At 39.3% G+C, this 27,270-nt stretch overlaps 1 protein-coding gene across 10 annotated transcripts in view; it reads right to left on the reverse strand.

Moving 5' to 3' along the window:
- The window catches only part of ripor3 (RIPOR family member 3), a 120,465-nt gene that overhangs the window by 52,833 nt on the left and 40,362 nt on the right, over positions 1-27,270 (reverse strand). For 3 of the 10 annotated variants that reach the window (XM_008115613.3, XM_016995458.2, XM_062979737.1), the window contains one exon: positions 6,951-7,077. In XM_008115613.3, coding sequence (XP_008113820.1) covers positions 6,951-7,051 — 101 coding nt within the window. In that variant the 5' untranslated portion in view covers positions 7,052-7,077. Of the gene's footprint in view, positions 1-141; positions 336-1,020; positions 1,939-6,950; positions 7,078-11,295; positions 11,358-27,270 lie in introns of those variants that run through there. The other 7 variants (XM_008115616.3, XM_008115617.3, XR_010005792.1 and 4 more) reach the window with 6 other exon arrangements.

Consider the following 27,270-nt stretch of genomic DNA (forward strand, 5'->3'; position numbering starts at 1 on the left):
TTCATAAAACAATTTATGAAACTGCCCTATGTTGAATTTGGCAATTAGAGCACCTACCCCTAAGCCAAATCTCTTAATCATAATGCCAAGAATCTCGTTAACCTGGTGCATTCTGTACAACTACTATTCATGTATACTCACTACTTCCCTCCGTAACTCTGCGAGACAAGTCTGTAGCATTCCCATTGTATTTTTTTTTTCAAATTCAGAACACAGACTGAAAGAGAAAGGGTTACTCAAGGTGATCCACCACATTCATGGTTAGTAGAGAAGCTGAACTTCAGTTTTCCATATACTAGTGGTACTAATACTATGATAACTCTCTCTCTCTCTCTCTGAAAAGATAAAGGTCACATATCATTAAGGGATTAGTTCCAAACATATATGTAAACAAAAGCATTTTTTACATTGAAATTTTCTCAAAACAAAACATATCCCTCTTCTAAGCATCAGGACTACAGCTTCACAAACCCAGTGTAACAGAAAAGAAACTGAGGTGTATGCTAATATGTTTCTGATTCCAAATTACTCAACTTGCAAATATTAAATGCCATTAGGTGTACAAATAGGTGCCTAATTTGTACAGTTAGTCTAAGGACTACAGAGATAATGTATGCAAAACATAGTGTTGCATACTTTCTTGAGAGGTCAACAGGACCTACTTCCAATTAATATCATTGATCAGTATTTGTTTAGAATAATATTGTTTCTTAAAATCAATCATTTAACTTAAAAGTCTTGATATTTTACCCCATTTTTCACATTTGTCACTATCGAACTCTCTTTATGGAAATGGTTAGTCATAACATATCTACATGATAAAAGGTATCTCTTTCCACTCCCTACTAAACCAACTTATTTTTCTCTTTCAAATCTAAGACAGAACAAGCTGCATTAATTTTAAAACCATTCTAAAATTCCATGTTGAAACAACAACAAAACCCCCACTGTGTATTATTTCCATCACAATACTCCCTGTGTAAATATGAATAAAACAATTACACCCCCAGCATTGCTCACCTGGCCTAAGACAAGCAAACGGAATTCAGGGAAGTCTTTAAATAAAATTTCTATCAAAAGGTTTCTCTCTGAGAGATTCCTAGACAGATTCTTCTTGTTCAACCCTCAATCATCTGTACCAGGATTTTAGAAACACTCTTCTTTAACTATATATTTTCTCTTTAAATAAATTCTCCCCTCCTTAAAGGCAACTGAGTCTCCTTTGTTGTAATCCTCTTCCTTTCTTCCCCACCTGTTACTTATAAAGCAAATGCTGCAATAGACACACCTGAAAGACACTGGCTTAAATCCAATTATTAGTGCCAATTAGAGAAGACCCATTGAATGAATGAAGTTTACATATGAATTTGATTTACTAAGTTCCCATTGTTTCAGTGAGTCTATTCCAGTTAGAGCCAGTGAATAGATTTAGCTCACTGTCAGTTACTGTGAAAATGGCACCTTGTAGTACAAACCAAACATATTTTCTGCATGAATGATTTGGAATACAGCATGTCTCATTTTCAAGGACATAACTTTAGGATTGCAGCCTTGGTTATATGGGCAGCCAAAGCACATGCACAATTTGCTGTCTCCAGATAAGTGAAGTGGCTCTGAATCATGAAGGTGGCAAATGTGTGCATTTAATTAAGAATCCCACCACATTCAGTGAAACATTCAGAGTCAACAAAAAGTGACTTTTGGAGGTTCTGCTCCCAGAATTCCAAGATACTTTGAATGCATTAGTCCAAAATAGTAATTTTTCAAGATCTTGTGCTGTAATCCTCTCCCAAAATCAGATGCAGTTTCCATCAAATTTAATGGAATTTTCTTCTGAGCAGTCATGTGAAGTTTAGACCTCCACTGTCCTGGGAGTAAACCCTCATCAATTCAGTAGGACTTACTTCTGACTAAAAGTAAAGGCATAAAGATTTGTTTGACCTCACTTCTTACAGGCAGTATTTCCCTGTCTCAATCTCTCTCACACATACACATACGCTCACACCTGCAACTGATAATCTCTGATAACGATCTCTAGTTCATTTTAATGGACTCAAGTCCAATAGATCTGGTAGTTTTTCAGGTGTCAACTTTCATGTTCAACATAGCAAAAATGTTTTCTTTAGAGCACACCTGTTGAGTTAACGGTCAAAAACTGCAGGTGCTCTAGTGAGGTGCAAAAATCCATTAATTGCTTTGCTGGTTTTTCATGTATCTTGAATACTTGTTTTCACTGAGGCAAGCAGAACCATATGCAGTACAGCAAATAGATTTGTAGCTCAATCCATTAAATGGTGGGCCGGGCTGTGGCGCAGCTGGCTAGTAACCAGCTGCTATAAATCACTACTGACCGAGAAGTCATGAGTTCGAAGTCCGGGTTGGGTTAAGCCTCCGACCATTAATAGCCCCGGCTTGCTGTTGACCTATGCAGCCCCGAAAGACAGTTGCACCTGTCAATTAGGGAAATTTAGGGACACTTTATGCGGGAGGCTAATTTACAACACCATAAAACTGCCAGCAAAACACGAGGAAAGGAATGCGGAAGTACAGCCATTACTGGATGGTGAAGCAACAGCTCCCCCTGTGGCCGGAATCGTGAAGCTGGAAAAATGTTAAAATGCCTCTGAGTCTGTCTAATGTATGTTGTTTGTCTGCTGGCATTGAATGTTGCCCTATATGTGTTCATTGTAATCCGCCCTGAGTCCCCTTCAGGGTGAGAAGGGCAAAATATAAATACTGTAAATAAATAAATAAATAAATAATGGTGTTGTATTACTGACAGTTTGATTTTCAAATCCTTTCTCCAGTCACTCCCAACACAGAGGTTGTCTTTTTCACTGCCACCTGAAAACTGTTAATCTTTTTAGTGAGATAGCCTCTGTGTCTTTAAGATTTCAAATTTAGACTTTTATGATTGGGATTTTTGTAGTAGGAATTTTTGCCCCAATGAATATCATTTTGCCATTACTTACAGTACATCCCATCTGTCATTATGTTGCCCAGTTTTAAGAAGTCCTTTTTGGAACTCTTCAGAATCTGTTTTAGGAGCTAGGGAAATACTTGATCTGCTGAGGAGAGGTCTTTGTTGCAAGGCTGAATTCAATACAAGTCTCAGATAAGTGAGGGGTTTTTAGACTACAAGTCCTCAAATCTATCAGCTGGTATGGGTAATAGTTGTGAGATTCTGGGAGTCCTAGTTCAAAAACTACATTTCCAGAATCTGGTGTGTACCACGGAGAAGCAGCCTTAATCACACTTTCAGTAAGATGCTAAAGTCAGGGAGAGGAGAGCCATTGATCTGATGGGGATTTGGTAAGTCAATAAGTTCCATTGACTAAATGTGTCTGCTCCCACTATGACTAATAATTGCATTTTAAATACTCAGATTAAGAGGATTTAAGCAGCTGGGTATGTTTATGGTTGGATCTAACACACTGAATCTGCCTTCAAACTAACTTTGAAAGCAACCAACCCAATTGCTTTGATCCAGGAGAGAAACCATGCATGAAAGCCTATGTATGGATAGATATCAACCTCAATATATGACAACCCTATGACTGAGAGACCTCTGGTAATCAATAGGGCCTACAAACTAAAACTTCCTTGCTTGAATACATGCAAAAAGTAATGTGATCTTCCTCTTTTCCTACTGATTTCCACTTTATCAAGGACTTTTAAATTTGTCAAGTGAGTCACATCATCTTGTAATATGTCCAAAGCACCAACAACAGATGCTTATATGTATCTATACCATACATACATATTGTATAGATATATCTTTGAATTGAGTTTGGCTATGGACATGGATGGAAAAATGCATGAACAAGATGGAAACATATTTATTATCCTCTAGTGTTCAACTTAAGATGGATTGGGAGGCGGGTGAAGTTTAAGGACAGTATAAAATAGCAATCCAAGAAATGAGAAGTCCTCTAAAAAAAACTGTATCCTCCCCCCCCCCCCCAAATGCAGCTTCACATTATTAGTTTCAGTTAGCTGAAGCATTTAATGCTATTTTGGAATGTGGCTTAAACATCTTGCAGTTTGACATCCGTATAATAAACTTTATCTAAAATCAATGCAAGGACCATAAATAATAACAGCATCTGTTTTCTGGAAGTTCTGAAGCCTAATTCTGGCACAAATTCTGCACACTCACCTCCCAAATTATACAAAGACCTTATTGTGTATGTGTGTGTTTAAGGGATTTACAGCTGAAAGTAACTGAATAACCTTCAGGGAAATGTAAACTCCCTTCTTTCCTAGCATTTCTTACCCTGCAGAGGTGCATTGGGCCTAAAAACAGCTGTTTGACTTCTTTCCCTGATCTTGTCCTTCCCTGTAAGAACCCCCACTATGTACTTCATTCAGGCCCCAATCTGTTCATTCAATTCGCTACTTTTTTCTCTCTCTCGCCCGCTTTTAGAGCTATATCAGCAGCTTATCACTTAAATGTCTTTTTTGGCTGGTTGGATATTGTTCCGATTTTAATGGATGTGGAAATCAACACATATTAGAGGATATGATTTAAAGGTATGTGTAAAAGAAGTCCAAGGGACTACCTTCTCCCTGTCAGAGTTTCATTGTCTAAGTATGTCTATGTATCTTGTCCATCCACAAGGGATATCTCTTATTTGAGGGTTGAAAATCTTATCCTGTATAGGACTAGTAATCTTTCTTACTATCAGAGAAATTCCTTATCTGAGGGTTGGAAAGCTTTTCCTTTTACATGAACTGAACAAGATGCCAAGAAATCTTCTATTTTGGAGTGGAGGGTCCTTCATAGAGATAGAAACTCCATCACTGGGCAATAACCCATCCCCTTTTCTCCTTGAATCTGTGCCATCATTTAAATCAGTTCCAGAGGCCCCTACCTGTTGAATGTTTGCTATTGTCCAAATCGAGAGGATTAGGATTCAGTTGTTCACACTCAAATGTCAAACATCCCCTCTCCCAGACAGTTTGGTTGGCTTTGTCTTTGTTTCCTTTTTCAGTGTGAAATGAAAACATTTAAACTGATTTTCAGCACCTTAGAGATTAACTGAGGCCCCTTCTACACTGCCAAATGATCCAGGTTATCAAAGCAGAAAATCCACATTATCTGGTTTGAACTGGATTACCTTAGTCTACATTGCCATATAATCCAGTTCAAAGCAGATAATTTGGATTTTATATGGCAGTGTAGAAGAGAACAAAGCTGGGAGCATAATTTGTTTTAGATTAAGACTTCCTCAGATGCCACTTCTGAGGAAGCAGGCAATGTGTGCTTGTACTCTGTAGAATGAATGACGTTTGACACTACTTAAATAGCTATGGTTCAATGCTATGGAATCATGGGAATTATAGTTTTATAAAGTCTTTGAATTTCACCTTTTAAGGATGAAGGTACACTGTAGAATCAATGCAGTTAGCATCACATTAACTTCCATGGAACGGGGAGGGGATCTTGCCCTTTCCTAAAGGCAAAAGCGAACTGCTGTAGCCTCTTTTGCTTTGTGTTTACCATCTTGATCATTCTCTGATGTAGTCTGGCTACCCATGTCCTAGTTTTCATCTGTGAGTTACTGGAGGATATACTAATGCTGGCAGCAAATTTTGCTGAACTCCGTGAGACCTGCTGCCCTAAGCCAACATGAGTAGGCTCTGACTACAAGTGGTTAAAGTTCTATGGATTTTATTGAGACACCGGTAATTCATTTTAATGCCTGCCTTTCGATACTGTTCTTTGGCTTGCCATTTTGAAAGGCTAAGATGCTAGTCTTTGCATTTTATGTGTCAGCTCATGTTTCATTGCGTTTTACCAGTATAAACTAGGATCCAACTAAAAGACACAGAAGCACCAACTGCACCCTCTGCCATGTTTCAGCTCCCTGATTACATCACAGCAGTGCCACAGCCTAGGACAGTTCATTTGAGGATTTGGGAAGTTGTAGACCCAAAAGTAATTTGTCTCAATTCTGTACAGTGCTAAGAGGAGAAGAGACTTCTCACCAAACAGTGGCTTTTCTCTTTCTCCAATTTCCACAATCTTCACTACTTTGGATATTTTATTCTATCCAGCTTACACATTGGTTTGGAATTTAGTTAAAAGTCCAGACACTAATTCAGGGTTCATCTATACATAGGCATGAAAACCCAGACTCACCTTGACTGCCTTTGCAACATTTTGCCACTTCCAGGAAATATCACAGATTAAACCAGGTAAATAATAGTTTAGACCCATATTAGAAAAATTCAAGGTATGCTTTGGAATCTGCTTGAAACTTCAGAGTATTCTGGTGCTTCAGGCTAGTGTGGACTTCTGGATCAAGTCCAATTTAGACTAGTCTGTCTACATGAAACATAACTGCCATCACCTTTTCCTTGAGCACAAGGATAGAGGAAAGGGTTGTTCTCATTTTCCCACCAGCAATATAAAACAGGAGGCTATCATCTGCCAATCATCAGAGTTGTTCCTGTAGAACTCTGGGAATGTAGTTTAGGGTGGAGCCTTTGTAATTCTCTGCTAGAGAGGTCCTCGGCTTTCCTAAACTACATTTCCCAGAATTCTGCAGAACCAGATCAGATTATTAGCCTCTGCTCTATAACGCTGGTGGGAAAACGTCCTGTGTCCATGTTGCCACTGTCACTGCTTCGAACTCCTGGCCATCCATAAATTCTTGCAAAGCTGTATGAAATAGGACTAGGAAATAAATTTGCATAACTTATGTTTTTGCCTAATTAAAAGTGAAGAAGAATAGTTTAAGAGATGCCAACAGCAGAAAGTATTTACTCCCTCAACCAAGGTCCCTAATACACATCTGGGAGGGGTTGCCACTTTTATCAGATTAACCAGATGATTAAAATTAAATTATTAATTTATTCAGACATGGACTTTTCATTTGGCTCCTAAGACACCCAGAGGAACAGAAATGGAAAAGGAACTTGTGATCCATCACTCTACAACTCACGTTAGCTTTCGGTTGTGGGCGTTGCTGAATCCAGCAAAGGAACAGCTCCTGTTGATTCTTCCCCCATCAGATGGGGAGACAAATGTCAGTTTCATGGACATGATTCCTGTTTAACAAGTCTGCAGCTCTAGAAAGCAAAGGAAAAGGGGATGACATTAGTTGCTTTAGCCAATGAGGCATGCTTTTACACATGATCATTTAGGCTATGGCTAAATTGTTATATTCGCTCTAACGAGAATAATAGCAGCCTCCATTTACATCCAGGGCGATTTCAGACTACAGCATTATAGCACCATGATTCAACTTTAATTGTCAAGTTTCCATACAGTGGAATCCTGTGATTTACAGTTTAGGGAGGAGTATTTAGAATTTTCAGCCAGGGATCTCTATTGCCTCATGAAACTACAAACCCCAAATTCCATAGAAAAATAGCCATGACAATTGAAGTGGAACTGTAGTGTCATGTTTGTGTAGTGTGAAAGTGTCTTATTCTTATACATTTCAAAACTTTATTTATATCCCTCATTTCCTTCCAAAACAATGACTCATGAAAACTGACAAAATAAGGCAAATACACCATAGGTATAATATACAAAAAGGTGCAATTAAACAGAGAATTAGGAACATTTAAAATATATAATTAGCAATAAAAACAAACCTTAAAACAAATTCATGGGTTTGCCGCAAGTCAAAAGCAAATTAAAGTAGATACACACATGGAGTTCCTTATTAAAAGCACTTCATTTTTTATTTTTTAAATAAAGCTTCTCAAAGTCTTTTATAAAAATTAAAAAGGCATCTCCTTGCCAATTGAGCAAGAAGGGGGCCATTCAGAATTAGTGAGCAAGCACCAAAAAGACTATAAATTACTTCTCTACCAGACATGACTGTGAAGGCAGCAGGTGTTAGACCAAGCATGGCCAAACTTGGCTCTCCAGGTGTTTTGGACTTGTACAGCCTATCAGCTGTTGGGAATTGTGGAAGTCCAAAACACCTGGAAGGCCAAGTTTGGCCATGCTTGGTCTAAGACCACAGCCTTTTCCAAGGATCTCAAGGGAAAGGTTGAAATATCCAGGAGACCTATCTAGGAAAGGCTTTTTATTAGTCTTGACCTAGATTACATACCCCAGATGTCATCTATTCTCCTTCCTCCCAAAACTGGAGACCTTAAAATAATGTCTTTGGCCTCAAGGCTGACATGTAATGCCACACATGTCATTTGGCATTGGTCCATTGATTCAAGTGCTCGTGAATCTCTTGGAGGAGTGTATCAGATTGGTATAGCTTCATAGGTGTTGAGTTTACCAGATTTTGTGTTTGGGATTAATGTAACAAAAAAAAAAATAAAGCAGAAGTTTTAAACAATGCAATAAGTAGTGCAATTTGTTACTTTGAAAAACAAAAGGAATAACTACAAATTGTGTGCCTTCAAGTTGCTTGTTCAATTATTAAGATGCCATGAATTCTGGTGGGTTTTCTTAGGCAAAGAGTTCCTTTGCCAATTCCTTCTTCTGAAATATCGCCTATGGCACCTGGTATTTGTTGGCTGACTCCCACTGAAATCGTGAATGACCTGCTTAGCTTCCAAGATCAGACAGGATCCTACAACTACAAATTACTTCGCTTTAAAAAAACCAGCACAATACAAGAATAAATAACAAGAATAAAACAGGTTGCTGAGAGTTTTTCAGGCTGTATGGCAGCAACCCAGTGATTCCAGCCATGAAAGCCTTTGACAATTTGAGAATAAACTACTTTTTAAAAGATTGTATAGATATACATGTATAGTTTTGCAATGACTGCACTGAGCAGCACATCTTCCTATACATAGTACAACTATTCTGAAAAAAGGTGTGGTTTTTTTTTTTAGGTTCAGTGGAATCTATGTGGAATTTATTTCAGTACAAATCCACCAAGTAATTGCTCATCTAGCCACATGTTCAAATAGCATATCCCAGCAATGTCATTATTTCCTCAAAATACAATTGCTATTTTATATACAGTGTAATTTTCTGAGTGCTGTTTAGCTCTTTGCACTCTTTCCCCCTATGTTGGCATGTATGCAGAGATGAGTGGAAAGAGTGCAAGGTAGCAAGACCATTACCCCTTAGATAGAGAGGTAGACAGACAGAAACACACACACACATACACAAGTGATCCCTTTTTCTCACTGGCTCTATGCAGACATGATATCATGCTATCCATGGACCTGTGGGAGTATTGCACAGAGGTTAGGTCAGGCTTTGACTCATTCACCAACTGCACTTCCTCCAGGCTTTCCATAGTTCCTTCTACAGGAAAAGAACTGCCTGCTAAATACATTTTCTGCAACACCAGCTTTCCCCAGGACAAGCAGCCCTTTCATGCCTCCTCCATTCTATCAGGAATTGTATCGGCGAATCTGTTTTGAAAGCTGTAATTGGACTATCCTCATTCTGTCCCAAGGGTCAAGAGTCAGTCAAATTGACTGCATTTTCATCCTGCCCGCCTTCCTCTCTCACCATCATTTTATCTTCCCAACAGGTCTGTGAGATGGCTTAGGCTGAAAGATGTTGACTGGCTATACAGCCATCTGGGGAACTTCATGGCTGAATGGGTTTCTGTGTTTCATGTGTTGACTTCCAGATGTTGTTGAACTAGAGCCTTCATTATCCCTCAGTTTGGACTACACCGTCTTGATGTACAATCCAACAAAATGTGGAACCTTACATGTTCCCCATTTCTGCTCCAATGAAGTGGTGAGATTTTTGTAATCAAACTCCAACTGGAATGACTTAAAAGATCTGGAAGAAAAAGCTAACTTATGGTTCAGCTACTCCAGGCCAGGTGTTTTGGACTTCAACTCCCACAATTCCTAAAAGCTGGTAAACTGGCTGGGAGTTTTGGGAGTTGAAGTCCTGGGAGGCCAAAGTTTGCTCATCCCTGATCTACACTGTAAAATTAATACAAGTTGATAGCACTATAATTGCTATGGCTCAGTGCTATGGAATCATGGATGCTGTAGTCTTTAGCTTCTCTGCCAAAGAGTGCTGAAATGTGCACAAATCCCAGGATTAAATAATATTGAGCCACAACAGTTAAAGTGGTGTCAAACTGCACTAATTCTATAGTGTAGATGCATTCCAAGATTAGTGAAATTCAGGGGTCCCCAAACTAAGGCCCGGGGGCCAGATGCGGCCCTCCAAGGTCATTTACCTGGCCCCCGCCCTTAGTTTTATAATATCTTTTTGTATTAGTTTTAATAATATAATACATTGTATATACATATAATATTGATAATAATATTATGTTATACAATATAATACTAATAATAATACCATATAATAATATTAATTATATGTTATATATTACATAGCATATATAGTATAGTGGTATAGTTCAATATAGAATTATATAATGCTAATATTGTGCTATGCTAATAATATAATATACTAGCTGTGCCCGGCCACGTGTTGCTGTGGCGTTGTCTGGTGGTGTCTGTATTTTATAGGCAGTGTGGAAGAGGCCTAAGTGAGGCCTAACTTTGCCTGTAACCCTGGGCTGAGTGGGTTGCTAGGAGACCAAGTGGGCAGAGCTTAGCCTTCTAACTGGCAGCAATGGATAAAAACAATTATTCCTCTCCCTCTAATTAGGACTTTATTTTTCTTTTCTTTTTGTTGTATCAACCTAGAGGCGTGGATGAGGGGTTGTGCTGTCAATTTTCAAGGTTGTGGGGTGTTTAGTTTTGTTGTTTTGTCGGTTGCCAGTATTCCATCACTCTTTTATATATATAGATAGATTGTATGTATATATAGCTGCTTTGAGTCCCCTTCGGGGTGAGAAGGGTGGGATATAAATGTAGTAAATAAATGCAGTAAATAAATAACTAATTTTAGACTTAGGCTCGGCCAAAGTCTGAAATGACTTGAAGTCACACAACAACAACAATCCTAATTAACTTGACTATCTCATTGGCCAGTAGCAGACCCACACTTTCCATTGAAATCCTGATAGGTTTATGTTGGTTACAATTGTTTTCATTTTTAAATATTGTATTGTTCTTTCGTTGTTGTTGTTTCATTACAAATAAGACATGTGCAGTATGCATAGGAATTTGTATTTTTTCCAAATGATAATTCGGCCCCTCCACAGTCTGAAGGATTGTGGACCGGCCCTCTGCTTCAAAAGTTTGAGGACCTCTGGTGAAATTCATAGTACTGTAGTGGAACATGCTTATAAGATAGCAACATTCTTGTCATGGATTTGACCACTTGTTGTGAAGGAGGCATAAGAGATATACAAAGTCAATAAAAATTCCAAAGAACAAATTCTATGAAACATAGTGAAATAAACTGGGAGGTTTTACCATGAAAAGAGGCAGTGAGATCTTCAGCCCATCCTCTGTTCCGATATTAGCCAGCACGCCAATGCCTTAAATCAAGAAATGGTTTTCTAAGATCTACAGAGATACTCGTAGGAACACCTCACCCATGGCTGATACCAAATGAGAGACTCCCTCCCGGGCACACAGAAGACTGGGCAACTTGGAAGGTGCTGAACAGACTGTGCTCTGGCACCATGAGATGCAGAGCCAACCTTAAGAAATGGGACTACAAAGTGGAGTCCACAACATGCAATTGTGGAGAAGAGCAAACCACAGACCACCTATGACAATGCAGTTGAGCCCTGCCACATGCACAACAGAGGACCTTCTTATAGCAACACGAGAGGCACTCCAAGTGGCCAGCTTCTGGTCAAAGGGCATTAGTATAATGCCAAGTTTTTAATTTTGTTTTGGTTTTCAAATACATTATAACTTGTACCCTCAGTTCACTTCTGACACGATAAATAAAACCATGAAAAGAAGGAATTGAGAGATGCATCTAGCCTGTTGCAACCATCACATAGAAATGGCTCCTCTTCCTTGTGGCAGTTCTCCTTGTGACTCACTATATGGATTGCTTGAATTGTGCAAAGGGCAATAATCCTCATAACCTAGTGGGTAATTAGACTCCATCTCCCATCAGAATGTTGAAGAATGAAGGATCACAGGAGACCAAATTCAAAGCATCTAGATGCCCCCAGGCTAAGGAAAACTGGCGAAAACTTTCGGTTGCACTATCAGCTATTTACCTAGTACATGTACATGCAACAGGACTTATCAGAATGAGAAAACTCTACTAACAGGAATAAGATTAGCAGCATTGCTTATAGTGGCTGGCAACCCATGATCAAAAAGTGGGAATGTTTATTCTCCCCATGCCTCTGCCATATCAAGAGGGCCTATGTTGAAAAGAAGAGCTGCCACTGTTCCTCTTCAATGCTGGCAACCGTATGAGAAAATTAACATACAAACACCCCTCTTATGCCATGCAAGGATGTAATAGGAAATCCATTAAGGTAGGTAAAGGTAAAGGTCTCCCCTGACGTTAAGTCCAGTCATGTCTGACTCTGGGGGCTGGTGCTCATCTCCATTTCTAAGCCGAAGAGCCAGCATTGTCCGTAGACACCTCCAAGGTCATGTGGCTGACATGACTGCATGGAGCGCTGTTACCTTCCCGCCAGAGCAGTACTTATTGATCTACTCACATTTGCATGTTTTCGAACTGCTAGGTTGGCAGGAGCTGGAGCTAACAGCGGGTGCTCAAGCCGCTCCCGGGATTTGAACCTGGGACCTTTCAGTCTGCAAGTTCAGCAGCTCAGCGCTTTAGTGCACTTCGCCTCCAGGGTTCCTTTTTATCCATTAAGATTTGCCAATAATAAAAGTTGCATTTGAGGCTCTGCATTTTAAAAATCTGAAGCTTTAAAAAATTACTTGTCTGTATATATAAAAAAAATCAAGGGAAATAATAAATATGCAGGTTTGAATAGTAAGCCAGAATGATACACAGTGAGCCAACATAAAGCAAGGGAAAGTGATTTAGCAGGATTAGCTTCTCCAATAGAAGCCATCCCGATGTCCCACAGCTGGGCAGACAATAGGAAATGAGGAAATACCATATAAAGGTTGTAGGAAGCCTGGGCAGGAAGCCAGACGGACCTCCTGATGCAGTCTTGTTTGAGAAGCAGCAGTCTCACAAATTGAAAAAGGAGAAGGAAACAAACACAATATTAAAACTGCAAGAAGAAAGCCATGTAATAACAGATAATGTAAATATCTAGAAGGTGTTTCATTGACATTATGTTTCCTTGTATAAATGCCAAGACATTTCATTGGAGAAAGTCAGTGAAAATCAAGCTAAACAGAATTTATCACATATTATCAAAGACAAACTGGATGAATCTATAACAGTAAGGGAAATGTGTGAGGCGATTAATAAAATGTAGACACCTAGGCCTGACAAATTTATTATAATTTTTTTGAAGAATAGTTATTATTGTAACAAACAATAAATATGAATTTGCAGTATGGTAAGATTCCTGTGAGTTGGAAATGAACCAACACAGCACTGATACCTAAAGAAGATCAGGACAAGAATGTATAGACCAAGAAATTTTAGACAAATATCATCACACTCCAATACGACTTGGATACACATGTCCTGGTTTTCATCTGTGAAATGTTGGAGGTTATGTTTCCAACTAAACGCTGTTCATTTTGTGTACTAACACAGCATTAACCAACCACCTGCTGTTACTGCCGGAACACACACACACACCCGTCTTGGAGCATGTCTTATTTCTGGACAAATATTCAGATACTGGAAGCAAGTATCCCTATCAAAACAGAAATGCCTGCCTCTTTTACATCTTTCGAATCAATAGTTCAGCTGTCAAGGGAAGAAAGAGATGAAGTCAGACTATTCATCCCGCAGCCTATGGGCCTGGCAGTGCTTTGCATAATGCTGTAACCGGATCCATGCAAAGTGGGTTGCACAGGCTGCCACTAAAATTACATACGAATTTTGTTTATTTTTCCAGAAGTTGCCCCTTATAGCTTTACCACTCTGGGATCAAGACTGCAGCCACCGGTAGCTTTTTGCTTCAAAAGCACAACATTGCCCTTCATTAATGCATCTAAAACAGGTCACGCTAGCTTCACCTAACTCACTTGATTTCCTTTGGCTCCCTTTTCTGTTTCCCATCATCACTCAGTCCTTTTTGTTCCTTGGGGGAAAATCTGTGTTTCCAGAGTCACATGTGCATTGAATTTAGACCATGGAGCCTCCATCTCACAAAGCTCCACAGACTTATAAATTCAGTCTAAGCAGTAAAGAGGAGGCAACGAAGGATCCCCACACAGAGACAGCACAAGCAAGCAGCTGTAATGTTAACACCAGATCCACAAACTTGTAATTTTAAAACAAATCTGGTGTTAGCCAGCTCACTATCATTCATTTAGACTAAACTCCCACTCACATCCAAAACAGAATTTCTCTAAGGAAGTCTTATTTGTATCAAGAGCCTGGCAAAGTCTGGAAATAATCTCTTTTTTTGGATTACAACTTTCCAACTCAGCCAAGAGGCATAACCATTGGACATCACAGATGGGAAATCATGCAAAAAAAGTAGTTTTTAAAGCCCTGGAAGAACCCTCTTTGTGTGTCTCGCTCTCATACACATAAACACAGATCCATATTCTTGAACTGCAGAGTCCAATGCCTACAGGGAATGAAAATGAGGACATTGTCCCTCCAAAGAGGAATTCTGCCCTTTTCATACAATCCCCAAATTTCTACCATTGCAGTAACTTAAAATTTAGGTGAAGTGTTTAGAAACAGAACTTTATCACACCAGCCTGTTCTCTTATGACAATCACATTGTTCAAGGAAATGGAAACATACCATTATTGAAACCGCTTTCGCATCTTGTTGCATTTGCACTATGATGTCACTTTGTTGATGCAAATTCCTATAACTAGTCTTCCATACAATCTTGCACCCTACTTGTGTTGACCCATTTCCCCCTATTTTGCCATACTGCACAATCACACATTTTCATGGTTTCTGAAACACCTTATTCCTCCTTAAAATATCAAGACCTTAGTGGAAGGAAATTATCATATAAGGAAGAGTGTTGGTTGTTGCCTGAAGCTTGAACAACATGCGGCCAGCCAGACTTCATTGAGTAGGAAGTTCCAATGTGTAGATGCTGCTACAGAGAAAGTACTGGCTGTCTGGCACCGTGCTAATCCATCTGACTTTACAAGGTGTTGCGCCAGCAATAGATTTGTTCTCATTGGCTTTTCCTTCTTTCTTTGGAATCTTACTTCGGACCGGTTTTGAACTGGATTATATGGCAATGTCAACTAAGATAACTCAGTTCAAATCAGATAATGTGGATTTTCTGTTATGATAAGATGAATTATCTAGCAGTATAGAAGGGGCCTGAAAGAAAGGTAATGGTAAATATTATTACCAATATTTGCATTTAATGTCCAATCTGTTTGCCCATGCCTCCAATTTTTCCAGTTTGGAAGGTCCAAAACAATCCTCTGCCACGTTTTCAGCTGTTTTTTAAATGTCCCGATTTTACTCTCCTCCTCCACTTTCTCCTTGTCCTCAATTTGCTTCCACTGCTGCAAACTGAATTCAAATTGTAAAGGTAGTTGCAGGGTATGCTTGTCCATTCCAAAAACACTCAATAGCTACACTTGCATAATGGGGGAAATGGACTGGTCTCCATATTTCAGCATAAGCAACAAATCTACAAAATGGCAGCCCCCTGATGTGACCCATCCCCATGAAGCCAACATGCCAGTTGCTTGCAACATAGGGAAAAATCATTCCATCATGGTGCTGTTTAGAGATGACATAAACAAACCACTTAATTAAAAACAGTTTTCTTGTGCAGCAAGCAATTGAAAGAAGAAACAATTAAACCTTTAGCCTTGCGGTTATTGGCCTCATGGCTCCAGATGTGTAGAGAACTGATAAATTCTTGAGGTCTTTCTTTTATTTCTCTGGCCTAGAAATCTTGTCAGCAGCAGCTCTTGAGAATTGTCATGATCTGTGAGCTCTGCTGCTGTTAAAGTTCAGATCGAAGGAAAGGAGGGCATTGCACTCTTGCTGATACTCAAAAGAATGCATTCAGGCCACTTCTGATATACCCAAAGAACCAAAGGGTATTCACACAATATAGCCATGCTGAGTCTGTGCTTTGACACTAACTAAAAACAAGTCAAGCTAAATGAGCCAAAACAAGGAGATGAATAAGGTAGATCTCTTAGTTTGGAAAGATGACATATAGTAGGACCTCCGCCTTCATGGGGATTAGGAGCACAGGACTCCTGAAGAAGTGGGGAAACTACCATGTTTCCCCGAAAATAAGACAGTGTCTTATATTATTTTTTTTCCCAAAGATGCACTAGGTCTTATTTTCAGGGGATGTCTTATTTTTCCATGAAGAAGAATTCACATTTATTGTTGAACAAAAAAATGAACATTTATTATATACTGTACAGTAGTTGTCATCACAAACCAACATAACCAAAACAGACAAAATGTGACTCCTGTCAAGAATTTCTTGTTACTACCATTATTTCCATTTCCATTTACCAATCCTGCATGCTCTGGTGTTTTGATTGGCGGGCGCCAGTCATGCTTCCAAACAAAAACTTTGCTAGGTCTTACTTTCGGGGGAGGCCTTATATTTAGCAATTCAGCAAAACCTCTACTAGGTCTTATTTTCTGGGGATGTCTTATTTTAGGGGAAACAGGGTACACACACCCTTTGAGTAGGGAGGACACCTCTTTAGGAATCTCTAGGCCTTCCAGCATGGCCCTACAGTCAACTTAAAGCTGAACATTTAATTACATTTTTATTTACAGCATTTATATTCTCACCCCGAAGGGGACTCAGGGCAGATCACATTACACATATAGGCAAACATTCAATGCCTTTTAACATAGAACAAAGACAAGACAAACATAGGCTCCGAGCGGGCCTCGAACTTATGACCTCCTGGTCAGAGTGATTCATTGCAGTGATTCATTGCAGCTGCTCTCCAGCCTGCGCCACAGCCCGAGCCCATATTAATCAAATCCACAAAAATTAGTTTTGAATTAATAATGTGGAAGGGTGGCTGTAAGTATGTGTTTTGTTGAGCTTGACAAAGTTACACTTTTAGGGTACAGTTCCCAGAATCCTCTAAATCAGGAATTCTCAAACTTTTTCAGCCACTGAGCCCTTTTTGAAAAAAAGTTTCTCGTGGAGCCCCATGAGCCCTTGACAGATAGATAGATAGATAGATAGAGCATGGGCATAACCGTATTTCAGTGAAAGACCCCCAGGGGCCATCCAGTCCGACCCCCTTCTGTCATGCAGGGAAAGCACAATCAAAGCAGCCCCTGCATGGTGGAAAGGAAATGGGTTTTGAAAGCAAGCAGGGTGAGGGGGAAAGGATCTGGGTGGTGAGGAAGGCAGTGGCGGGGGGGGGGGAGGTTTTTGGTCATGAAGAAAGCAAGGAAAACAACTTTTGGGGCAAGGAAGGTGAGGAAAATGGCTTTTCAGGTGAGGGAGGTGAGGGGAAAAGGCTTTTTGAGGGAGGTGGGGGTAAGGGAAGGGGCAGGAAGGAGGGAAAGCTTGGAGGGGGAAACGCAGAGCCCAACACAGAGCCCCTCATATACTTCGCTGAGCCCCAAGGGCTCCACACAGCACACTTTGAGGACTACTGCTCTAAACAAAATAAGTATTTCTTGGGAATGTGTGTCTCAGAGTACCTTTTATGCTCTTAAAAAGTATGTGGTTTAAAAAATACACATAGATACAAGCAATCAGCTCAGTTTTTTAGATTGGCTTATTTCAACATCCTACCCCCAATGTATACCATGCAGCATTTCACATATGAAAACCCAGCATTCATTTGGCCAAGCAATATCAGAATGTGGCTAAGATGACAAAAATATTAATGAGGAAGAATAAGTAGGAGAGGTTGCAGCAGTTTGCTTATGCCTGCATTGACTGGGAAAGGCAAGATTACGTCTCAAGTTTTCTTCTCCCCTTCCCCTCCAAATCTATTGCTGGGGACAAATAAGGCATGTGAGAGGATAAGAATAAAAGTAGGACATTTTAGAAGTCCCTGAAAAAGTGGGATGGTCCCTGCCAAATCAGGGTGGTCTGAAGATATGCTAATGTTCCATGGACCATGTAGAATGGATGGTGGGACAGAAACCATACACTAAATCAGAGTTGGGCAATACATGACCCTCAAAATGGTTGCTGGACTGCAATGCCAATGGTCATTAGGCATACAAGAAATAGTAATCCAATGACACCTAGGGCCAGAAATTGTCTATCGCCTGAACCAGATTTATTCATACTGAAGTTGATTACAAGCTACACTCCCATCCATGGGTGTAATGAGTTTTGGCTCCTGCACAATGAGCTCAAAGACCTTCTTTTTAACAAAACAAAATAAAAAGACCACACATGCTATTGGTTTCACTGTCACGCCTTCCTTTGCCCTGGTTTCTTAGCTCCCAGTTGTAGCATAATGTGTGCTAGAGTAGAAAGTCTGAAATTGGGAGCTGCACTTAGACAACTCAGAAAATTCTTTTGGTGTATGAATATGTGCATGTGTGTAGTTTAGTGACATATTAGAAACATGAGAACATCTCCATAATGCTCTCATTTAGGTCTATGTGGGGGGTCAGAATGCTCTTCTTCAAAACAGGCCAGAAACATGTTACAACTGTTTGTAATTAAATAAAAAATTGGCCTTCACTCAGATGCATTTCTCCCTTCCAGAGAGAAGTTCAGAAGAAGACCCAATAATAATAATAATATATTACTAAATCCATTTGCAGTGTTCACCTGGTCTGGGCAGGTTCTTCTACTGGGGATGTATAGTAATTTCAGAACAAAGGAAGAACAGAATTCAATTAATGTTATTCGATTCAATTTTCATTCACTATAGAACGAGTATACAGAGGAGTCAGTTGAATGGAAGGCCTTATCTCTCTCCAACAGCTGTAGTACCTGTTGTTTATGGCAGATATTCTGGGTAGTCAACATGATATTTCATATGCAATATCTTCAGCATTGTATCCTTCAAGGGCACTGCAGTGGGAAAGTGTTGGGGTCATAACAAATTACGACCCATTTCAAGAGTGTAACCTAAATGACAATTTTGATTCCCAAATAAGAATTCGGTTGTTTCTCCATAAAATTTTTCTTCATTTCCCTAATTTTTAGCAGTCCTTTGCAGTAACATAAACATTCAGCTAAGCCTTCAGAAATATAGTTTAAGCATCCATATAAAACAAGCAAGCAAAGTTATTAAGGAAAACAATGCTGCAAATTTGGGTATAAATGTTTCACTTTCAGAAATATTTGAAATTTGGAGAATGAAGGCAAATTTAATGTTGGGGGACAAAATCCTTATTTTGATGTGGTCAATGACCTCGTTTTGTCTTTCCACATCCCTTGTCATCGTTTCTCCTTACAGCATCCCAGGCCTGTGGCATTGTGAGTAAATGTCCACACAAAAACAATGGACACAGCATAAAAATAAACATTATGAAAACTTAAGTTAAAAGGAGAAAACACACAACTGTACAATAACATAACATGAGGAGAACCTGAAGAGTGGTTTGAGGCCATATTCTGTGTTCAGTGTAATCAGTATGCTAAATTAGGTACACATATCCAACATTAACTAGTAATAAATCATAAATAATTTTATTTTAAATCAGTTCTTCAGTATACTTATAACTTTGCAATTTATTAAAGATTAAAGTTCATTTGCATGCTAATGAGATGGATATGCTTGTTTATGTTTACATAATTGTATCTTGACTGAATATTTGACATTTCAGGATGTAGAGTATCCTCAACATTTTTCATGGCATGCTGGCGCACTTGGCTTGCAGACTTAAGGAGCAGGATATACTCTGATGGCTTTCTTTTTTTCCCTCCTCAATTGGGGGACTACAATGGCATGGTTTGGGTCTCCATATCTCCAAAGGTCCCAGGTTGTAGTTGGTCAAGTGCCTGAAATGGACCCAAATCTACATCTTGTTCCCATTATGGTCTGTTCACATACACCTATGTAATCCATATCCATTTCTTTTCACAAAACAAATAGCTGGTATTAATCTTTCCCTCCCTGCACAGGTTGAGGACAAATTCTTCTTGAACTTTTAATGGCAGGTGACTGATAGGTTTTTTAAAATTTTAGTTGATTGTGCCTTAGATTTTTAGAATCAAAATTTGAAGGTAAATATTTCTGAAACAGGAGATCCAGCTAGCAGAATCAGCATTTGCAAAGTTTGCTAAAAAAGCAAGCTGATTTTCTGACTTCCACCCCGCAAAAAGAGAGAGAGAGAGAATCTTATAAAATTGTTCTTAAATTATGGGTTTAAAGTATTTATTGATAATTGAAATATGTTGTGGCTTTATATTAATTTTTACATATTTTATATTCATAAAACCATGTACATATAGTTTGATATGTGTTGTGTTGTTCCACACTTTGAGTCACAGAAAGAGGCAGACAAAATAAGTAAGTAATGTACTGGGGAATTATTATTGTTCTTTTCCCCCAAAATATTGCTGCCTGCAACCTGTACTCTTTTCCATCACCCTCTTCTGTCCAAAGTTCTCCTGCTCCCTCAAATGTCTCTGCTGTCTTTCTTGGTGCCATTTATGCCTAGAACAGTATCTCAGACTGAAGAACTAAGACCCCATCCTTCCTTTTAAATCCCTCCCTCAAGTGGATGTAAGACATTTTATTGCTTGAGGCTCAGCAACAAATGTCCCCATACTGTAATTAATAACATTGAGTTGAAACGGATGGTTCCTATGTTCCAGGAGAGGTTAGATGTTCAGTTTTATGCAATAGACTCCTAAAGACAGAGACCTTGGAAAATTATTATTATTATTATTTTAACTACAAAATTCACAATTGGGAGAGCGAGGTCCAGTTTTTTCCAAGTTATGGATCTGTCCTAACAGACTTTGTAAATCTCAGCACATCACTAATGGTTTTGATGAAAATAACAACACAAACACAAGTCCAGTAACAACATACAATTTCCTCTCACATAACAGTTTATGTTTATGCCTACTTTCCCTCCAATGCAAGTCCTATAATTAGTTGTTTCTGGGCTCAGTTAGTTCAAAAACTTTATAAGGAAAAGATGACGCATTTGACTTTTTTTTTCATCCCAGGAAAACCTTTTAGGTGATTTTCCCCCTTCTAGTTATGGCCTCAGATAATATTTACTTAAGTTCAGTAAACTACCTCTGTGCAGCAATAATATTAACACATTCCCCAGTGCTGCAAGGAGCGATTGCCAGATGTCCAGGACTGACCTGGCAAAACAGGAACTGCTTTATCCAAAACGGGACAGCCTTCATCCTGGTGGTTGGAGCTAGCAATCCATGCTCTCCTTAACTGGAGCTTATTAATGTTTTTAACTCATCTCTGGATTGAGACCAACAGCAAAAGCAGATAATGACCTAGGGGCAAATTTCTGTCTTGTGGAATTTAAATGTTCTTGCTAGTTTGTTCTTTTTCCTTGGAGGCCCTCAAGCAATAAAGCAAAGTCTTGTGCAAAAGAAATACACTTCACATTAAAGAATTCTTGAGTTCAGACATATTATTTTGAGAACCAGAATTTAATAGAGCTTAAAATCTATTCTTGGTTACACCAAGCTTTCTTTAACCCAGTAGGTTAGGAGGAAAGTCATGGTTGTTGTTATAGTAGTTGCTGTTGTGGTATAGGAAATCAGAAATCCCTACTCGTCTGTCATAAGTGGAACAGCTATCATTCTCTGGCTCTCACCCAGATTAATCTCCTGTCATCACACTTTTGTCAGCTGTTTTTAATATCCCAGTTTCTCTCTGTCTCTCCCACTTTACCTTTTCATCCTGGTTTACTTCAGTAGCTACCAAGATCTAAGTGAAAAACTAGTACACGCTCAATTAACTCTGCACTTAGTGAAAGAGATGACTAGGAATAGACTCTTGCCCTTCCCAGTGTTTAGGCAAAAGCAAATTGCTCCAGTCCCTTGTGTGTTCTTCCTCATTAATAATTTTGGCTACCTCAAACTCTGATGTTGGCAGTTATGGCATACACCATTTTAAAAAGAACAACATAAATGTGTTTAAATAATAGCTCATTAAATATTGTAATCATCCATAACTTTATGTTCATTTTAATGCAGCTTTGCGCAGCAGAACTTAATGCCAGATTTTGCCACTCACTATTTCCCAGCAGTGCAATAAGAGTTAAACTCATAAAATTGTATGAAAATGACAAACACATTGCTGTTGCACCAAAAAAAAAAAGGGGGGGGGGATCCTGCAGAGCTGAATCACTGTTATTATCAAAGTGCTTAATACCAAGACTCATTAAGTTTCCATTCTTAACTTTCACTGCAGTGTTAAATCTAGTGGGAAAATAAACTCTGTATTTAACCTCTGCTCATAGGCATTCTTTTGAAAGACCATCGACCTCAGTAGCAATGTCATTCTAACAAGATACTTCACTGCAAAAACATTCCAGAACTATGATATTCAATAATCAGCATCCTTCTAGAATAAGATCACCCAGCTCCTGGCATTGCCATTATGCTAGGGGTGCTCTTATTAAATTCCTGAATTAGATTACTTTTTAATTACTTTTCAGAATTTGAGATGCCAATTTTTAAAAAAATAATAATCCTGGGTCCCCAAAATTATGTGTGATTTTCTTGATTGGAGGCATGGGTCCTTTTTTAAATCCCATGTGAGCAACCATCATACTACCATGGAATCCAGCCCTTCACAGATGAAAACCAGAGTGTGGTCAAGGTAGTCAAAGCTCTTAATGAGAGGAACACATACTCTAGGGACTTCATCAAATAGGTTGCTTTCAAATGGTTGAACTTGTTTGTAACTGTAGGATTGTATGAATGTAAGTATGTTGCCCTGGTATTAAAGCCTTGTGGGCCACATAAAATGATGTAGTGGTCCGGGTTCAGCTTATGGGCTCTGATTTGACACATTTCCATACAATGGAAATAAGAAACAAACACAAGAAAGAATGTGTTTAAATCAACCTTAAACACTAACACATTTTCAAATCAGGAATATTGTGCCTCAGATGCAGACCGACATAGCAGGTTGTCCAGTAGATTGGGATCTATTAAAACATAGATTACCTGCAGCATACAAACATAGCAGTCATAGCCAGTCATTAAAGCAATGCAGGGATGGAACACATTCTCTAGAATATCCAATTGGGGATCCCAACTCACCCATTATTCCAATGGACATACTTTTAGAAGTGTTGCAGAAGAATGTATCTGCCACATTCTTCTGCAACACACTTACCACAGGTAAGCAGTAGTAATCAGTAGCCATTGGGTTACTTTGGCTCCTTGAATTTCCTCTTCCCAGCCAATTACTCCCCAATTACTCCAGTGAATAAGGGGCTACTACTCAATGTTTGAACACAAATATTTGTAATAGTTTTGGTGTGTTATATTGAGGTTATTTATTTATTTATTCAAATCAAGCGTTGATGTATGCTGCAATGAGAATTTTTCCAGAGTGCTACATGCCAAGGTCAGTACTGGGGAGAACTCTGGAAAATCAAAGCCACAATCTTTTCCTTAAATATCAGAAGCTGCCAACACTAGTGGATGATTTTTCCTTTAAAGCCTCAGCCTTGAAAATTGTGAACAGCTGTGAGTTTGTTAGTGCATACAAGAAACATAAAGTAACTAGGAGACAGAAACCTTTCCTTTCTAGTGATCTGTTCAATTACTATGCATTTCATGGATTGCATGGTCAAGAGATATGTGATACAAGGTTGGATTTTCTAATATATGTCTGTTTTTGCAACAGATACTTATGGATAAGTCACTCATGTACAATTCAAGAGCAGGTTTTGGAGCCAAAAGTTTGGATTTTGATATAACCCATGGATAGGTTGAGACAATTCTGTGGATAAGGGGAAGTGGCAACCACCTACTGTCATTTTCCTGTCCAAGCATTCAGAAAGGCCTGATAAAATGCTATGCTATATATTTATGACTTCCGTTGTTTTACTTGTGACCTTGGAGCTCAGAGTGCAGCGGTGGTTTTCTTCTCTCCCCCCCCCCCTTTTTCCCAATCCATCTTCCATCTTTCCCATTGTTACTGGTGAGAGTGATGTTACCACCCCTTCCTTGGCCAGGGAAACCAATGACCAAGCTCCTGTCCTTCACATGATCCCCTCCTCTGGTTCCCAAGCATCAAGATGGCCATGGTGGTTCTATCCCACCAAACAACAAAGCCCAAACGAAACTGCCATGAAAGTTAAAGTAGAATTATGGTGCTCTAATTTTCTAATTCCAAACAATGGTCAAGGAGAACGGAAGGTAGCTGCTTATGCAACATTTGAATTCCAAATATTATGGGTAAGTCACTTCATGGGGGAGGATATCTGGGTCAGCAAAGTGGCAGGGACTTAACAAATCTCTCTCCCATGTCTCTACTTTTGATAGCCTCCATCTCAAATCCGCTTTCTCTGGTGGGTAAAGGGCCATCTGGGGTGACTTACACATTTGCGTGCAATATGTGGCTTGGCTCTGAGGACAAAGAGAATCCAGGATTACTGGTGAAGAATGAGCCGAGATACACACCATATTGAATCCACACAGTCCTAAACAGTTTGGAAACCACTGCTTTTTCATTACGCAATCTGTTTCTGGCCTTCTGTTACAATAAGTTAACAGCACAGTTGCACAATACTGGAGTGCCAAACAGCCAGTTGATCAGCTTCATTATGAGAGTCAGCTGATGACAAGCTGCAACACTTACTCGCCAAGTACTGTAAATTGCTATCATACTTATGCAGAAGCAAAGAAGAAACAGGCCACTTCAAACTATGTACAGAAGTCAGCCAAACTGACAGCTTAGATCAACTCTAGTTGACAGGGCAATGTCCTCCAGCACATCTGAGGACAGCCTGGCCGAAGGGAGCAGAGCAGGTCAGATGTCACACAATATTCTGTCCTAAGGAAGGAGCAGCTAAGAGGTCAAGAGAAATAATTGGAAGGGAGAGGAGCTGGACTGCTACAAGTGCTGTGTGCAAAGCAGTCATTGCCCTGTACCTAATGATAGCAAAACACATATATTGACCACTACAGAATGACCCCTTCCTCCCATATCCACAGATCTCTAGGCATTTTCTAGGTCCTCCAGCACACTTCTATGGCATGTTGACCATAAAGTCACACTAGATGACTGAGAAATGTCAGAGAGATGTTCTGACTAGGTATTTTCTAGATCTTCTAATGCAGTGGTTCTCAACCTGGGGTCCCCAGATGTTTTTGGCCTTCAATTCCCAGAAATCCTAACAGCTGGCAAACTGGCTGGGATTTCTGAAAGTTGTAGGCCTAAAACATCTGGGGACTCCAGGTTGAGAACCACTGCTCTAATGTGATTCTATATGCCACTTGTGATCGTTTCTGTAGTCCTTACCTACTCTTAAAGTTTATGGTTAGAGACCCTTGTTTTGAGAAAAGAAATATAAGATCCCAAGAAATCCACATCTCTATGTTGGCAAGCAGACCCCCACTGTACACTATTATATATATATATATATATATATATATATATATATATATATAGAGAGAGAGAGAGAGAGAGAGAGAGAGAGAGAGAGAGAGAGAGAGAACAGACTCATCTTTGCATATTTACTAGAGTTATATCACTGTGTAATAAAAAGTGCAGCTGTTATTCATTGGTTGTATGAGGTCTGGATGTTTCCCCCAGATTGCTTTAGTTGTGAAGAAACCATACATTTCCCTCCACTGAGACAGCCATGGTTCAGTCCCTGGGGAAACAACAGTTTATTTTACCCCAACTAACACATTCATTGTAGTTTGGGCTGCTTTGTGGGATGTGATTTCATGTTTGGCTATTACCTGTGGCATCACAGGGGTCCTGAGAGACCCACTCTCATCTTCCCACCAATATACAAACTGTAGGTTTTAAAGCACTGAAGTAGGACTTTGTTAGAAACACGAACGTTTTAAAAAATGATGCAATGGAGTTCGAGCATGGTGGAATTCAGCAGTAATCTTCTCTAAAGTAAGGGGGGAAACCACAACATTGCGAAAACCAGCAATGCCCTCTCACAAGGGTGGAGGCCTTTTTTTCTGACCAAGGAACACCTTCAACTTTGGACAAATTCTTAGGAGCCACCTCCCAGTGGTGGGTGGGACCCAAGGCAAAAGGATGTGGCCAAAATTACCAGCATATTTTCATTTAAGCTTTTCTGACAATAACTATGCTTTAAAAGAGGCAGGTCAAGTTTTTAGAATTGATGGAGAAAAGCTGAAAAAGCATCAAAATGGTAACATCATAGGGAAAGTGTCATGACCATTTGGGGAAGACTGGACAATTAAATTGGGGGCTAATATGGGCAGGATTCAGCCCTAGGGCTTGAGGACCTTTCCAGTTTACCTTTCTGCAAATTTTTATTAATCTAAAGACACTTTTACACTACACAGTTATAGCATTGTGATTTCACAGCTGTATCATATGGAGTCCTAGGATTTGTAGTCTTGTATGGCATTAGATACTCTTCCCTCAACAAGAAGCTCCAGAATTCCATGGGATATGATCATGTCACATGTGTCCTGGTTTTCATCTATCAAATGTTGGAGATAGGATATTGTACTACAGTAGTATATGTTTTTTGGTATTTGGAAATAGTCTAACAGAAATAACAAATCCTTATGACATTTAAGTGTAGTATGCAGAACATGCAGCCCTTCAAATATTGGAATTCAGCTCCCAGCATTCCTCAGTGTTGGCTAACTATTTATCTATCTATCTATTCATTGTATTTCTACCTCGCTTTTCTCCCCATGGGGACTAGGTAAGGCTGCTAGGAATGGCAGTTCATTTGGAGAGTCACAGGTTTCATCCTAGCAAAAATGTTAAACTTCTCTATTTAACACCTTGAATGTTCACCTATTGCAAACAGAAATGAAGCTAGATCTTATCTGGAATAATATAGAATTTTAACTGTATATGCACTATGCTATATGAGACACATAAGCACACTCTAGCCAAGATCCTACATCACTTAAGCAAAGAAGAAATATCTGGCTATAAGCTAATGTTGCACAGTCCCTCAACTGAACATCAATTTGGACAACCTGTATGTATGGCTCAATGGTGACTGGACATGGCAGACATCCATTATACCAGGGGTCCTCAAACTTTTTAAGTGGAGGGCCTATTCACAGTCCCTCAGACTGTTAGTGGGCCGGACTATAATGAAATAGTCTAAAAATAAGATTGTTGTTGTTGTGTACCTTCAAGTTATTTCAGACTCAGGTCAACCTTAAGTCTAAAGTTTATGACAGAGGCCAGGTAAATCACCTTGGAGGGCCGCATCTGGCCCATGGGCCT

This window comes from Anolis carolinensis, chromosome 4 (assembly GCF_035594765.1).
Source record: "Anolis carolinensis isolate JA03-04 chromosome 4, rAnoCar3.1.pri, whole genome shotgun sequence".
NCBI classification, from domain to species: domain Eukaryota; kingdom Metazoa; phylum Chordata; class Lepidosauria; order Squamata; family Dactyloidae; genus Anolis; species Anolis carolinensis.